Source organism: Rhododendron vialii, chromosome 12a, assembly GCF_030253575.1.
Source record: "Rhododendron vialii isolate Sample 1 chromosome 12a, ASM3025357v1".
Lineage (NCBI taxonomy): Eukaryota > Viridiplantae > Streptophyta > Magnoliopsida > Ericales > Ericaceae > Rhododendron > Rhododendron vialii.
In genome coordinates this window covers 15,910,037-15,926,417 of record NC_080568.1, presented here as the reverse complement: position 1 = coordinate 15,926,417, position 16,381 = coordinate 15,910,037, and the positions used below count along the sequence as shown (strand labels likewise).

At 43.1% G+C, this 16,381-nt stretch overlaps 2 protein-coding genes across 3 annotated transcripts; one reads left to right on the top strand and one right to left on the bottom strand.

Moving 5' to 3' along the window:
- Window positions 1-10,509: 10,509 nt before the first annotated feature.
- LOC131310013 (protein FAR1-RELATED SEQUENCE 5-like) lies at window positions 10,510-13,060 on the bottom strand. The gene is made up of 3 exons (XM_058336772.1): window positions 11,114-13,060; window positions 10,925-11,023; window positions 10,510-10,834 (listed from the first exon to the last, which is right to left on the bottom strand). The coding sequence occupies exons 1-3, from the start codon at window positions 12,746-12,748 to the stop codon at window positions 10,700-10,702; spliced, it is 1,869 nt and encodes a 622-aa protein (XP_058192755.1). The 5' UTR covers window positions 12,749-13,060; the 3' UTR covers window positions 10,510-10,699.
- An 868-nt stretch (window positions 13,061-13,928) lies between these two features.
- Window positions 13,929-16,381, top strand: LOC131310015 (uncharacterized). 2 transcript variants are annotated; one of them, XM_058336789.1, is made up of 9 exons: window positions 13,929-14,009; window positions 14,108-14,377; window positions 14,520-14,646; window positions 14,908-14,951; window positions 15,082-15,192; window positions 15,421-15,513; window positions 15,603-15,709; window positions 15,793-15,861; window positions 15,959-16,381. In XM_058336789.1, the coding sequence occupies exons 2-9, from the start codon at window positions 14,286-14,288 to the stop codon at window positions 16,096-16,098; spliced, it is 783 nt and encodes a 260-aa protein (XP_058192772.1). In that variant the 5' UTR covers window positions 13,929-14,009; window positions 14,108-14,285; the 3' UTR covers window positions 16,099-16,381. The 2 variants fall into 2 exon arrangements, with proteins under 2 accessions (XP_058192772.1, XP_058192773.1); XM_058336790.1 differs by lacking the exon at window positions 15,793-15,861 and having other exon boundaries at window positions 13,968-14,377.

The following is a 16,381-nucleotide window of genomic DNA, read 5'->3' as shown; positions in this document are numbered from 1 at the left end:
AGACAAGAAGATCTACAAGGTGACCAAATAGCCTCCAAAAAGTGCTACGTCTCAACCATCCACAATTCCACCAAAGCCAAGCAAGTGCAATGGGTCAAAGTTCCAGATATTGCCGTGATCGATGATGTGGGCTAGCAAGCTGAAGACAAAGCGGAAGAAGACCTCGTCCAGATGCCCATCAACGAGGATGGTTCACGATTCTTCTTAATCAGCTCTTCCATTAGCGAGGCCGATCGCGAAGAAATGTTCCAATACCTCAAGAAAAACATGGAAGTTTTTGCTTGGACCCCCAACGAGATGCCGGGGGTCGATCCCGATTTCATCAGTCACTCTCTCAACATTAAGAAAGATGCCAAGCCTGTCATCCAGAAGACCCGGCGTTCTGCAGTCGAACATGCTAACGCCGTCGTTGAAGAAGTCAAGCATTTGCTGGAAGCCAACGCCATCCAAGAAGTACAATACCCAACATGGTTGTCCAACATAGTGGTCGTTAAAAAGTAAAACGGCAAATGGTGAGTTTGCGTGGATTATACCAACCTCAATGACGCTTGTCCAAAGGATTGGTTACCACTCCCGAAGATTGATCAACTTGTGGACGTAACGGCAGGCCATGCTCGGCTAAGCTTCCTAGACGCCTACCGTGGCTACCACCAAATTGCCATGGACCCCGACGACATGGAGAAAATTGCTTTTATCACACCATATGACATCTTTTGCTACCGCGTCATGCCTTTTGGGCTCAAGAATTCAGGCGCAACATTCAACAGAGCAATATTCAAGATGTTGCAAGAACAAATCGGCCATACCGTGGAAGCTTACATTGATGACCTCGTTGTCAAAAGCAAGAAGGAATCCAACCACCTGCAAGACTTGGCGGAAGTCTTCGAAATCCTTAAACTACACAAGCTACGACTAAACCCTGAAAAGTGCGCGTTCGGCGTAAGCGTTGGAAAATTCCTTGGACACCTTGTCACCCGACGTGGTATTGAGGCCAACCCAAACTAGATAAAAGCCGTCAAAGACCTGCGCCCACCAAGGACAATCAAGGAAGTACAAAGGCTAACTGGGATGGCAGCGGCTCTGAACCGGTTTATCAGCAAATCCTCAAACAAATGTTACGCATTCTTCCATGCCTTGAAAGGCAAGAGTTGTCGCAGTTTCGAATGGACCGCGGATTGCGACTCCGCTTTGATCGAACTCAAGGAATACTTAAGCTCAGCCCCTCTACTTGTGAAACCAAAGGAGTACGAGACCTTGTATCTATATCTTGCCGTCTCCGCCCACGCAGTCAGTTCAGCTTTGGTACGACAAGCTGGCACAGACGACTTTCCCATCTACTTTACAAGCAAAACACTTCTCCCAGCGCAAACACGGTATTTACCACTCGAGAAATTGGCACTCGCTCTTGTCTCAGCAGCCAAGAAACTCCTCCCCTACTTCTAATCCCACACCATAACTGTCTTAACAGAGCACCCTTTTAAAAGCCTCTTCCGCAAGGCTGATCTTTCCAACAGGGTCTCCAAATGGGCAGTCGAATTAGCAAACTTCGACATCTGTTTCGAGCCACGAATAGCTATAAAGGGTCAAATTCTCGCCGACTTCATCGCAGAATCAACACTGGAAGAAACGGATACTCTTAACACTCCAACTCCCCAACCTATCACAGAATCAACGCCTGGGCAACTCTTTCAAGGCGATAGCTAGCGATTACATGTTGACGGGGCTTCCAGCAGCAATGGAGCCGGGCCAGAGGTTGTCTTAGTTTCCCCTTGTGGCACACTTCATGAAAGCTCTCTAAGCATCGACTTCCCGGCCACCAATAACGAGGCCAAATATGAAGCCCTACTCGCTGGCTTACGCTCGGCAGTAGTGATGAAAGTTTCTGACCTTATTGTCTACTGCAATTCCTAACTCATAGTGAACCAAGTTCTTGGAAACTATGAAGCTCGAGACCCGCGAATGTCAAAGTACCAAGCAGCGGTAATCAAACTCTTCACGAACTTCAAGAATTTCAAAATCGAACAGATCAACCGCGAACACAACGCGCATGCCGACGCACTCGCCGGCCTTGCCTCATCTTCTAAGGCCACTGAATTCAGGACAATCAACTTCGGCAACATCAACCACCCAAGCTTTGATGCCACTCCAAAGGTCCTCAACGTTGAACTCGGTCCAAGTTGGATGGACGAGATCATTGCGTTTCTAAAGCATGGCACTTTACCAGAAGACAAGAAGGAAGCTTACCGCATCAGCAACAAAGCCGCTTACTACTGGCTCTCTGAAAGCGGCCAACTCTACAGGAAATTTATCTCCGACCCATATCTCCTCGTGGTCCACCCAAGCCAAGTGCCCCAAATTCTCGCCGAACTTCACTCAGGGAGCTGTGGTTGCCACTTCGGCGGCCGTTCACTTTGCCAACGAGCATTGAGTCAGGGATACTTTTGGAAAAGCATGAAGAAAGACTGTGAAGAAATCATTCGCAAATGCCGACCATGCCAACTGTTCTATCCCATACCAAAGCAACCTGCCCAGAACTTCTCCCCCATCACCAGTCCTTGGCCCTTTGCACAATGGGGGCTCGATATTGTCGGAAAGCTACCAACGGCCCCTGGAGGCTTCAAGTTTCTAATCACTGCAACAGACTATTTCTCCAAATGGGTGGAGGTTGAGCCTCTGGCAACGATCACCGAAGCCGACGTACGAAGATTTGTTTGGAGGAACATCGTCACTAGGTTCGGCGTACCCTACGCCATCGTCTCAGACAATGGAAGTCAATTCGTCGGCAAAGATCTAACAAGCCTTTGCGCCGAATTTGGGATTCGCTTTTTCAACTCAACTCCAGCGTACCCTTAAGGAAATGGCCAAGTCGAGGCCATGAACGAAACCGTCTGCGCTGGGATCAAGCGTTGCCTAAACTCCAAAAGAGGCAAGTGGGCTAAAGAACTACCACGCGTACTATGGGCTTACCGCTCCACACCAAGGCGCTCAACTAGCCAAACACCCTTCTCAATGGCATTCGGCATGGAGGCCGTAATCCCCTTAGAATCCAAGTTCCCCACTCTGAGAACAGAGAACTTCGATCCAAAGACTAATGAAGAAGCAGTAGAACAGGAATTGATCTTGGCAAAAGAGAAGCGTGATGATGCTCAGATAAAGCTCGCCGAGTACCAACAGTACGTGGCTAGAGGCTACAACCGAAGCGTTCGAACAAAGACCTTCAAGCCAAACGACTTAGTTTGGAGAAAAGTGGTGCAAGCCAGCAAAAAGCAAAAATTCAAACCCAACTGGGAAGGTCCCTTTCGTATTGTCAAAATAGCTGCGAAGGTGCTTAGGTACTCGAGGACATGACTGGGAAAGTCCTTACCAACCCATGGAACGCACAGAACCTAAAGAAGGCATACATGTAATTAAAAATACCAACAGTGCGCCTCATGTTCGGCCACTAACTATCCTGTTTTTTATCTTAGCTTTTTCATGACAGCATTAGCTTCTGCCACTACAATGTTAATTTCTTTATGTTGGCTTCGGCCAAAATCTTCACATTCAACTTGTATTTCACGTTTCCCAAATCAAAGAAGTATCTTGTTTGGCAATCGATGTCTTCTGCAAATTTTACTTATCTCCCTTACTCCAAAAAACTACACTCAGTATACTCCGCCAACAACAAACGTTGACTTCGGTCACACCCACAAATGGCTTTTACCCCCCTGCTTCAGCCATATTAACTACCCAAAGAAGCAAAAATCGAACATACAGTCCACCAACCTAAGACACACATCACTTTTGTAAATTGGGCTTCGGTTCGGCTTGGCAAGACAGCAAGGTCGGCCAACGCACGGTTACACTCACGACTCGGTGAGCAACCACCGACAAACATTTAACAATTCAAGACCCTTATATCTTGACGAGGGGCTGGCACCATTGGCCGAGCCCCAATCTCACATAGTGGACTCCTATCGAATTTCAGGTGATTAACCGGCTTTCCATCAAGTCTATTTTTACCTCCGTACTTTGGTCAAGGCTCGGCGATTATCCCACTATAGACAAACCAATTCCTAAATTGGCCAACATTTTAATATTTGGCCGAACCCAGACCAAAGTGGGGGCTATAGATATCTACCATCCAAACAAGCAAGTCTTTTAAATTAAAAGGCATGAGAAAAATCAATCAAGTTCGGCAAAGCTGATACATTGCAAACATAGAGGTCAAAGTCATTCATTCAAAAGAAAACAAATGTTGCAAAATATTCCTAAACTGGAAGATGCTGCCAAGCATATCGTTCGGCATCAACCCGCCACAAACTGTTACATTTGGCACAGAAAAATCCGAGTTCGGATCCGCCCAACCCAACAAAACTTTCAAGTTCTAAAACAATAAACCAAAAGCAAAATGAGGATCTTCTCAGATATTAACATTATCCTCGGCAGCAACATCGGCCTCGGCGTTTGCATCAACGTTCATTGGCTCGCGCTCAGCGTCCTCAGCCGCTTTCTCATTCCCAACCTCGCAAGATTCCTTCCCAACGGCTCCATCTCCAACTTCGGCATCATCCCCATGAATGTCTTCAACATCATCATCACTCTTAGGGAACTCCTCAGGTGGAAGTGGCGCGCACTCATCTTTGGTGTATGGGAGGACAAGCTCGGGAACGGCAGGTGCTGGAATCGACTTGTACAGATTTGAGTCAGGCTCCAACTGTAGAGCATTGGCGGCAGCAGCCACGCCGTCCTTATAACCTTTCCTGTAAGCCACAGGCACCCTCGACTCCACAGCCTCGTTGACCATCTTTCGAGCGTCCCGCATATACTCAGCTCCGGCTCGGTCAAAACCGGCCTGATATGCCTTCTCATCAACTTCCTTCATCTTCCTCTTCTCCCTCCTCAGAACCTTGGCAAGGTCACGTTCAACCTTCTTGGTTTTTTCATCAGCTTCGTCTCTCTCCTTTTCAAGATCGGCCACCTGAGCCTTAGCCACCTTCAGATTGGCCTTCAACGACTTCACTTTTTCACGCTCGGTCTTGAGATCATCACGGTATCGAGAGCCCTCGGTAGTAACGAGCTCGGCCTTGTTCGACACCCGAAGCAAAGCCTGCCCAGCCTGCAAGACAAAATAAGACAAGATCAAGAAAGCAAACAAAAAAGAATCAAGCTCGGAAATAAACTCAAACAAAGTTTCAAAGGAATCAGGATCGGATGTACCTGAACAAGGTACGCACTCGCATGCATCAGACTCGGCTGAAGGTCTTCTGGTATCTTCTGCATGTCGTTCGGTAAAGCTAGACCCTGAAGCATCGTAACGGCCAAGCCTGGCTCCAGCTTGACACTGTCCTGTACCGAAACCACCCTACCCTCGGCTGTGGTAAGCAGGGGGGTAAACTCCTGAACAGCAACCGGTCCAGCCAAACTCGTAGACTTCTGGACCGCCTTCGAACCTCCTGTAGCCAACGATTCGGTCCTTTCCTTGTCAGTCGGGTGTGGAGTTGGTGGCTTAGTCGGAAAGAAATCATGGGTATTTTTTGCCTCTTCTCAACGGGCTCGGACACGTCAGACTCTTTTTGCCGAACCACGGCGCCGTCCCTGATGTTAACACAAATGACGTTCCTTCTCCCCATCTCATCTCCAAACTTAGGCACAAGGGTTTGAAGGGGAACGCTTATACCTGGACACTCGGATGGTTGGCTCTCACGAAACCAGAATTCGGCCGGCTTCCTGAATGTGGGGAATTTCACCCTCGGTTCCTTTTCTCTCGCACTCGGCTTCAAATGCTTACCAACTACAGCTTCCTTTGTGCCCCTCTTCTGTCCAGTAGCCTTCTTGCTCGGCCCCGCTTCTCTCTCCCTCCTCTTGAGTTTTCCTTTGTAAGAAGGAACGTAACTAAGTAGTGTCGGTGCGTCCCTGCAAATCTACGATCGGAGGATATCTACATGCTCTACATGCTTCTCGATAGACAACGATTGTTGAGTCTTCGTTATAGCTCGGTGATCTATAAAAAAAAAAAATTATTTAGAAAACACTGTGATACAAGTCACGCTCGGCAATTACTAAGAGATCGTGCTACCTCTGAAGTCTTTAACCTTTGGAACGCTGTGCCTACGATTAACCTGATCACCAAACTCGAAGTTACCACTGACCTCGACGTAGAAGTTTGCGCACTTTTCAGTATCGGGCAACCCGTCTATCAAGGGCTCTTTATCCCGACGCGTTGACAAGTACCTACGCTCGGTCTGACCGTGCCTGGACATAATGTAAGTATGAAAGGGGTCTGCTAAACCGGGCCAACAGTTCCCTTAAAAATGGATGGAGTGGGAACCGAAGCCTAGCTTCACAAATTGCCATCAGTGGCACCGTGATGTGCTCGGGGTGGTGCTCTCTCTTGTCCCTAATATGGTTGCTACCTACCTGGCAGATAACAACATCATCAAGGATGTTGTAGTCTCAGCAAAACTTCTCGTATTCACCGAACTCCCCACAAAAGAAATGGGCGTAGGGACAAACCTGACCCCTCTCGTAGAGGTCGGCAACCTCCCTATCCTCGGAAGAGGCCCCACTAAGATTCGATCGAGCAGAAGTTGAAGTCTCAGCCTGAGAACGTAAATTGGATTCGGCCTCTGGCCCAAGCTGGGGCTCGACCTCGGAATGTGTTGATTTTGACAAAGAAATCTCGGGTTCGGTAAGAAATTTGTCATCGGCGTACTCATAATCACGCTCGGCATTTGAATCCTGAGAATCGTCTGACATGTTGGAAGCTATCGAGGAAGTTTGTCGACGGCTGCTACGCCTTTTCAGATACTCTCGGATTACCAAGTCTTCGGAGTCGTTCCCCGAGCTATCAGAATTGGAAGAGATGACTATGATCGGCTTAGCCAGACCTAACAAAACAACAAAGGGTAAAATGAGGAGATCTCATCGTCGGCGAAAGGCGGGGGTCTTGCTACGTTCGGCTACCCTACTGGCCCACCCTTTATTAATTCTATAGGGGCTTGTGCTCGGGAAATACTACACCTCAATTATTCAGGCTCGGCCCGCCCTGGTGTCGACCAAACTCAAAGCTAGGGCTCGAAAGAACAGGTTGAAGCTGAAGATGAACAGGCTGTTCATCCCCAGCAACGCACTGTTCACACAGAACAAAAAAGTCCCAAAAAGTCCTAAAAAGCAAGGGATAAAGTGCGTGAAAACTACATAAACTAAAGGAGCAACAAGAATCAAAGCATACCTGAAGTTTTCTGGAAGATCTGATGGTGGATCGATGGAAAATCGAGGATAAAAGATGAACGGGCGGAGGACGAAGCTCTGGCAATGGAGGTTTGGAGAGAGAGGATTTTTGCAACCCCTCTCTCTCTTCTCACCTTCGTTTATATGGGGTAGGGCTTGGGAATTCGAAATTCCCGCCCATCTCTGCACCACCGAAATGATGGTCAATCGGCTTTCGACACGTGTCACGACGAGACGGTTTTTGCAGAGTCCGTGCATACCAGCAGTCCTTCTGTTAGCCATGCCCGGCCATAAGTTGACACCTGTCATCCCCCCATTGGGGTTTGTCACTGGTGGTTACAAAGAAGACGATTGGAACTCGGCATGAACCATCCGAATCGGTTCACGCTCGGTCATAGATAGGCTCGGCCAAGCATATTATCAATCTCCACTCCACGCTCGGCGTCGACGGAGATTGAGGGGCTATTGTAGTAGGCCGAACATGACTGCCCGCACTAGGCGTTCGTGGCCGAACCGAGATCCAGATTCGGCCATAGATCGGAGCCCGTAAGTTGATCGACGACACTCCCGCCTTGTAGTTGACAGCGGAAGGATGTCACGCAGGCTCGGCCACCTTCAGGGAGACAGCTTTATCTGGAAGCTCCCCATCAAGCCTCACGTCAGACTCGGCCGAATGTGGTGCTCGGCCGCCCGCTGAATCACGTGCGAAAACGGTTATGCCTACAGATAATCATGAATGCACATGGGCGTGCCGGCTCACGCCTGAAACGGTTACCAGATCCGTTTAGTGATGTCACTCAGCTCGTGCAAGGCACATGCCTGTGCTTGGAAAGCAAGTCAAAGAGGCACTATAAATACCAAAGGAAAAGCCTTAAAAGGTACATACACGACGCTACCTAAAAACCCTATTCTCTTACTTGATTCTCTGCACATTCTCATCTTCTCGCCGGAGGGCCATGCCGGGCAATCCCGGCCAGGTCTTGTCGTGCGTTCACTGTGCAGGATTGAGCAAGAAGGCTAGGAAACCCACGAGCCAACGGAGGAGGATCCCAGGTCAAAGGATCACGGGCCACACAAAGATGACTTAAACTCCATCCCCATCATCGGTGATACTTGAACTTGAGTGTCCGCTAGGGGGTGTGGTGAGCTGAGCCATCAGGCTACCACCTTTGGTGGTGTGTTGAAGGGCATCGAATTACCATTGGATATAAATGAAGGTGAGGGCGTTTCGTCTGGTGGTGTACGGTACTGTTGTGTATTGGACTACACAAGTGGGCCGTGCTCATTGGAGTCTGGTCGGTCATTCAATTCATGCATAGGCCAAGTTCATCCAAACAACATAAGCCCAGCCCATTATCTCCGTTAATGGCTCTATTTGAGAGCTAAGAGCATCCATAGTGGACTAATCAAAATTGGATAATCAAAAGTTGCCACATCACATTTTGATTATCCATTTAAGGGGTTGTTAATGTTAGCAACGTAGATGTCCACAGTGTCATAATCAACATTGAATAATCAAAAATTGTCACATTACCTTTTTAACCTATAAAATCTAAAAATTGTCACTATATAAAATATATATTTTTAAATAGTTTTCAAAATAATAAAAACAGGTTATTAGAAATAGAAAATATTTTTTTGAAAAAAATACTTTTTGGAAAAAGTTTTAAAAAATAGTTTTTAAAAAAATACATTTTTTTTAAAATAACAGTTTTTGAAAAAAAAAGATAGTTTTAAAAAAATATTTTTTTAATAAAAAACAGTTTACTATTTTTGCAAAAAAAATAAAAACTTATTTTAAAAATATGAGAGAGAGAGAGAGAGAGAGAGAGAGAGAGAGAGAGAGAGAGAGAGAGAGAGAGTGAGTTTGGTTATTGACAAAAGGTTGGTAGTTTTGATTATCCAAGAATCAAAATTTGATGAGTTGCTAAAAGTTTGTTAAATTTGATTATGCTACTGTGAGCACTTTTTTGAGAAAACATTGCGAACTTTAACAATTCTATGATTTTGGTTATTCCACTGTGGATGCTCTAAAAGCATATGCTAATAATCAAAATCAATAATTAAAATGTGTCACGTCAGCATTTAATTATCTATTAGTTCATAATCAAACTTAACAATCCCTACTCACACATTGGTTATTTTTGCATCTCTAATAAAAAAATCCAACACAATACACATTTGTCCAATCGCAAACGAGTTCAATCACGCACCCGACCACACCAAATTATTCGTTTCGATGAGACGATTCCAATGTGGGGTGTTTTTTGAGTTTGGTTATTGAGTTTCAGTTATTGGTAAACGTTGTTAAGTTTGGTTATAGAATGAGTGAAATTTGGTTATTTGCTAAAAGGCTTGCAACTTTACTTATTAAATGTGGGATATTTTTTGAACATTATTGTTAAATTTACTTATCTACGCGCATTTATTTATTTCAATGGGATGTTGTCTAAGATATAGTACTATTAAATTAATGGCTCTCTTCATTTCACTTGCCTTGCCAATATATAGTACTCCTTCCTACTACTCCTGTGATAGAGATATAGGGTAACACCGGACGCGGGGGCTCTGCTGCCCGGAGGGGGCAGCAGCCCCTACCCACACCCTCAAAACGACGCCGTTTTGAGGGTAAACTGCTGGTTATGGAATGAAAAAAAAACCACATCTTCCGCTTGCAATCCTATGGAGCAGAAACGTAATTATGAAAGTTCTAGAGTTAAAATTTAATTATGTCTCTTTAGAATAATATGATCAGAATAATAAGATCTTCACGTCAATTCAAACGGATTGAAAATTGGAGCACTTAATTTTTTAATCATATTTTTTAATATATAAACGGTCTAAAAAATTAAGTGTGCCACTTTTTAATTTGTTTGAACAAGTACGAATATCTTATTATTCTAATCATATTATTCTAAAGCATCATAATTAATTTTTGTCTCTAGGACTCTCATAATTAAGTATCTGCTCTTTATTTAGGATCCTGTAGATCAGAAACGTGATTATGAAAGTCCTATAGACAAAAGTTAATTATATCTCTTTAGAATAATATGATTAGAACGACGTCGTTTTGAGGGTAAAACTGCTGGACCTCTTCTCATCAAACTGCTGCGTTTTTTTTTCTGCTTTTTTTTCCTTCATGCCAACCACAGGAACCTAGCTACAAAACACAAGCTATAAACAAAAAGAGAAGGCAAGAACGAACAAAAAGATCAAATACCAGGAACTCAAACCTTGAAAAACTTAAATCAAAAGCTAAGGAGTACCCATTAATCGGAAATTTGTACTGGAATCCCATGAGAAAAACTGAATCTCCACATTTAGGTTCCCAATCATAAATATAATTCTTCACAATCTGAATCCCATAATCCAGAATTCAAAAGAACACGATCTCATATTCATCGTGTTACCCCAAAAAGCGCGACCACAACTAAAGTTCCAAAATTGAAAAGAACACAATCTAATATTCATCCTCTCACATCTAGAGTCAATAAAGTGAGGGTGATTGTGGATTGATCATAAAATCAATGAACCCTTCATTATGGAAGAATGACTCGGTCTCCATGGCTGTTTGGATTGATCCATCAATGGTAATATGTCCTGCTCGATCAAATTCCATCTCCTACAAAAATATAGCAAAGTGTATAAAGATGTAAAGTTGTAATCGTATAATTGGAACCAAACAATAATTGAAACTAAGTACACTAAAGACCTCTGAAATTTGTGAACTAGAAGATGCTTGAGTTAATAAATGTGCTGTTTGTGGATAATAGGGTGTTCCGTCATCCTTGGAGCCGGATTGTTCAACGCCCTACAAGTTAGTGAAACATTTGTAAGAATATTGTACAAAGTGAAGACATATTTTTTTTTTGATATATATTACAGGAAAGTAATTGTATACCTGATTGAACTGAGGTTGTGGAACACCTTTTGCCCTTTTTTTCAACTTCTCATACCAAGGCTTTAGTCTTCTACCACCCTTCCTTGCACGGTCTGTGAATTTCTTTTTCAAACCCTTTGCATGTTTTAAAGTAGGATCGATCGAATCTATTCCCATGTCAATGTCGGCTCCACTACTTGACGCATCGTGGCCATGTTTGGAAAGAAAGATATTCTCCACTTGCACTCCCAAACTCGTAATAGTATCCTCCACCAACCTAAATGCTTCATCATCTTCAGATGACCGAGCCGCTAATGTCACCATTTTAGGACAAAGATGCCTATACCGCGCCGATATTACAAACTTCCGATCAGTCTCCTCCACCATAACTTCTTTTCCCTTAGATGAACAACTCTTTGCATCTAGCCTCCATCGGGGTAATATGTATTTTTCAGGTATTTCCATGACATTCATTAGCAAGAGCACTTTGATTGCATGACCACATAGAATTCCAAAGCTCTCAAATTTTCGACAACTACAACGAACTCCTCCAAAAGTTTTAGCTCCCAATGCATCAAGTTCCACACTAGCTAACACAACATACTCTCTTTCTTGTCCATGCTTTTGAATCACACATCTAATTTCATCTCCCAACACCTTTGATTGTATCACTTTACAACCAAGGGAGATGTCTAACTCTTTGTGGAACAAGTCGAAAATAGGAGGAGTGTACAATTTGGAAACATGAAGTAACATTGGACAACTTGGATACTTTAATCTAACCATCTTTTCTCTAGAGCCGTGTGCTGCTTCTTTTTCATTGTACCGCTTGTCAAAAACAACTTTATCAAGTTGTGTTAAGAATTGATCAAGATGGAGGTTGGACTTTAAGTGTTTCTTCAATTTGGCATTCAAGCTCTCACTAAGTTGAGTGCTTCTCATCCCTGCATTATAAGACAACTTCATGTACACATGTGCCCACTTCCTTCTAAGTTCCCAAGTTTTGTTCATCCACTCATTGTCTTTCAAGTTATAACTTTCAAGCAAAGATTCCCAAGCTTCTTCTAATTCCTTTTCGTCTTCATAGAGAAACATGCACGCATTGAAATCACTACCAAATGTGGATTCTTCCCCATACAAGTAGCCTAAATGCTTCATTGCATTTTGATTAATGTGAAATGTACATAATCCGTGTTTCACATCCGGCATAACTTGAGATATCGCGTTAGCCATTGCTTGATCTTGATCGGTAAAAAATGTGAAAGGCTTCTTCCCCGACATTGCTTCTAAAATTTTTTTGAATAACCACACAAATGATGGGATTGTTTCATCATACATCAATGCAACATCAAAAATCACCGTCATACGAAAATGGTTAAAGCCGGTAAAAATAGCCAACGGTCGAAACTCTTTATTAGTTCTAAAAGTCGTGTCAAAAGACAATGTATCCCCAAAGAGTCCATAATCTCTTATCATCTCATGGTCCGCCCAAAAGATATTGGTTATCATCTCATCTACATCCAATTGCATTCCGTGAAAGAAGTAAGGATTATCAATTGTTTGTTTCTGAAAATATCTCAACAAAGCCCCTGCTTCACCATATTGTAAATCCCTTCCTCTTTTCGCACGCAAGTAGCTTTTAATATCCTCTCGCATGAACCCAACGTTTTCCTTCCCTCCTGATTGGGCACTAATGAGATCATGTGACAACTTAAGAGGTAACCCGGTAGCCTCAGCAATTTCAACAGTTATACCTTGTGACTCAGTCAATCCTCTTTAATTCCTCATCATATGGACAGTTTCAGGAATATGTAACAAGTGATTGTGAGTCTCATCAAATCTTTTCACAGTCCATTTCAATGAAGCCCGATCAAGTGATATGTACAAAAATGCTTTGCAATTAATTCTTGTCTCTAGTCTACCTAGTGATGTCGTCTGAGTTCGTTTATCCACTCCTTTTACTCCCTCCTTACTACAAACAAACTTTCTATTAATCATTACACCGTCCGTCTTGCTTTTTGATATGTAGTCTTTTCGAACGCAAAACCCTAGAATCCGTCCGTATTCGCAATAGAATCGATACGCAGAATCTTCTGACTCAAACTCCATACCAATACACGGTGTACATTCGTTTACGAACTCTTCACTATGTTATATAGACCCCTCAACTCTATCTTCCTCCATTTCAACAATAAACAAGTATGAAAATCTGAAATGTATAAAAAATTCATACAGTCAACATTAACTATATTTTAGATCATCAAAACCAAGAGTATTGCCTGCTAGATGCCAACTTACATGTAAAAACAATCATATGTATTCAAACATGGCTTAACTCCGTAAAAAATAAGGCAGAAATAGTAATCCCAATGTCTAATGCATAATTAAAAATGTAAACCCAGCACCCAAACCCATTTTATTAGTTCATTGCTAAAAGGGGAAATCACACTCGAGACGAGAATAAGGGAAAACATGCGGCATTGGGCTTAGTTGAAGAACCGAATGAACAATACACATACCTTAGTGGTTGTTTCGGCGGCTTGCGGCGGTTCGGCGTCGGTGGATCGTTCAGAAGCAGTAGGAAATGAAGATGGTGAAGCAACCACAGTTGATGAGGGAGAAGGAGGAACTGGAGTCGGTGAGAGAGAATGGGGGAATCCATTGGCGGGAGATGCTAGCAGACGATTAGAGAGAGATTTGGGGGGAAACATTTAGGGAAAAAGATGTGCCAAACAGGGCCCTTACCAGAGACCAGCAGTTTACCCTCAAAACGGCGTCGTTTTGAGGGTGTGGGTAGGGGCTGCTGCCCCCTCCGGGCAGCAGAGCCCCCGCGTCCGGGTAACACCAGGACAAAAAAAGAAAGGGTGACACTCGGCTCGGGAAAGAATTAGGAAGAAATGGAGTAAAGTCGTATGGAGTATGCTGATCTCCTCCTTGTTCTCAAAGACTCAAACAGTTTAGTACGTAGTAGTAGTGTTTAGGAGTCTGTTTTTGATACATCCTCCTCACTCTCAGGTGTTGAGACGAGACCAATATTGTGCTAATAGCTCCACCAATTCCACCGTCACTCCAGACCCAGACGAAGCCAATGTTATGTGGACAGCGCAGCCCGATGATAGCTTATTACAAGTTCGTACGGATTAGAGAAGGAATCTGACGCTTCGCCTGGAATTTTGGGAGAGATAGATCGAGAATGGTTGAGAGATTCTTCTCCGTCCCTCAAACCCATTTCCACCGCATCCATTCTCATCCTAGTATTTTGCTTCTCTCCGGCCCTCCTTCCTCGTAATTACTTTCTCTCTCTCTTTCTCTCTCTCTCTCTCTCTCTAGACTGACACACAGATTAATACATTCAGCATATTTAGTTTTAACTGCTGGGGAAGCTAACTCAAAAATGTTCATTCTCCAAATTTTGTGCGTTTGGCAGTGGGAAGACCTCTCTACTTTTCCAGTTCGCTTTTAACTCCGCATTGGAGAGCGACTCTATCAAAGGTAATGTTGTCTTCATTTGCAACCGGCGCAGGTTAGAAAGCAAACCCCCTTTTCTCCCTCAGGTAAATGTTTTTCAATCGTTTTCTTTGCGATTTTTCGGGGATTTTAATTTTATCATTAACGTAGCAATGTGTAATAAGTTGTCGCGGCAATCAATAGCTCTGTCATTGTATTGCCAAATTTAGCTAGTCAATACTGTACTTGGCTTGACAATTAGCAAACCGTTGGAGGTCATTTTTTGATATCTCTTGCCAAATAATGGTTTTGGCAAACAGAAAGACTTACCATTGGAGATGCTCTAATGTGCAACCGTACCTTTGCAGGACATTGATCCATCTAATGACATATTTGAGCGCGTGCAGATGAAGTAAGATGCTCCTTTCTATTATCTTATGCTGATATAAGTTATCTCCATGTTGGTTTTTCGATTTCATTTTTTAATGAATATCCTGACTGCTATTGGTGTGTGGATGATAATTTCCAATCTTTTTTGAAAGATACGTGGATAATGATGAAGGGATCAAGAAGTATTTTGCTGCATTCCACCTGCATGATAATTTTCCTCGCACGGTAGTTATTGACGATTTTGGAGACTTGTTTGATGAGAGGTACGTGCTAGTGCAGTGAACTCTATGCCACCTGTTAATTAGTACTACTGTGTATGAATTCTTTAGTGTCTGTTTGATAACGTTTTGTGTGCTTACGGTTTTCTGTTTGTGTTAATCTTCTTAAACTTATGAAAAAAATGTGATCGGTAAATTGTTGCTTGTTCTCTTGTTTCTGGTGAACACGCTCATGACTTGTGTCTAAATTTGTTTTTTTTGATGTCTTGAAAGGAACTGCCAAGAGAGATACAATAATGCTCGCGGTAGAGACTTGGCAATGGTCCGAACTCTAGCTCTCTGTCATAGTGCCATAACTCATGCTAAGTGAGTGACTACTGATATTCTAACTGGCAACAGCAACAACATTCGTGCAATGTCAACGGGTATTAACTTGTTTTTGTAACTTGTGCTAGTGAAAAAGGGCCATGCAACCTTCTGCTCTCTGATACACACCATGGGGATTCCCCAAGGTTACTCTTCATTTACAAAAGATGGATCTTGTCTGTTTACACAATCAAAGGTTGGTTACCGTTTTTACTTTTGTTGCAGTGGAAATATAAAAGAGAATATTTATTCAATGCAGATATAGTATGCGTATTGCAGACTCAGTACCAGTCTTTTTTTTGCTTGGTATTTTCAGACAGAGGAAACCTGTTATTGCTAGTTTTTATGGTAATTACTGATTGATGTTGCCATTTCTCATCTTAATCACTTGCATTTTTGAATTCTTATTTGGAATATGCTAAATCGGTTTTTGTTTCTATGGAAGGTGATGGTTCTGGGTCATTTCTTCTTAAGACAAACATCTCTTCTGGAAGTTCCTTGTTGGAGAGGACGAGAACTGCAAAGTACTCCATAGCTCTTCAGTATCTGGTTTTGGAAGTTATCACTGAAGACAGAGAATCCTAATAGTGCTGGTGAAACTTCTGGTTTTGAGAAATTTCTACTGGTATTTGACTTATTTGGATATCCTTTCCTGCAATCTCACTCTATTTTTGTGTGTAACATCATCTTCTATGTGAACCTCAGTCGCTTTCTCAAATTGCTATACACAGAAGTTAGTTGATTTCACCATTATTGAGTTTCTGGCACATTGATGTAATGATTAATTATAGCTATCTCTGTTGGAAATGATACAATGATAAGGTTTCATACTATTTGCCATACTTATAAGAGTTTGTTAATTTCACCA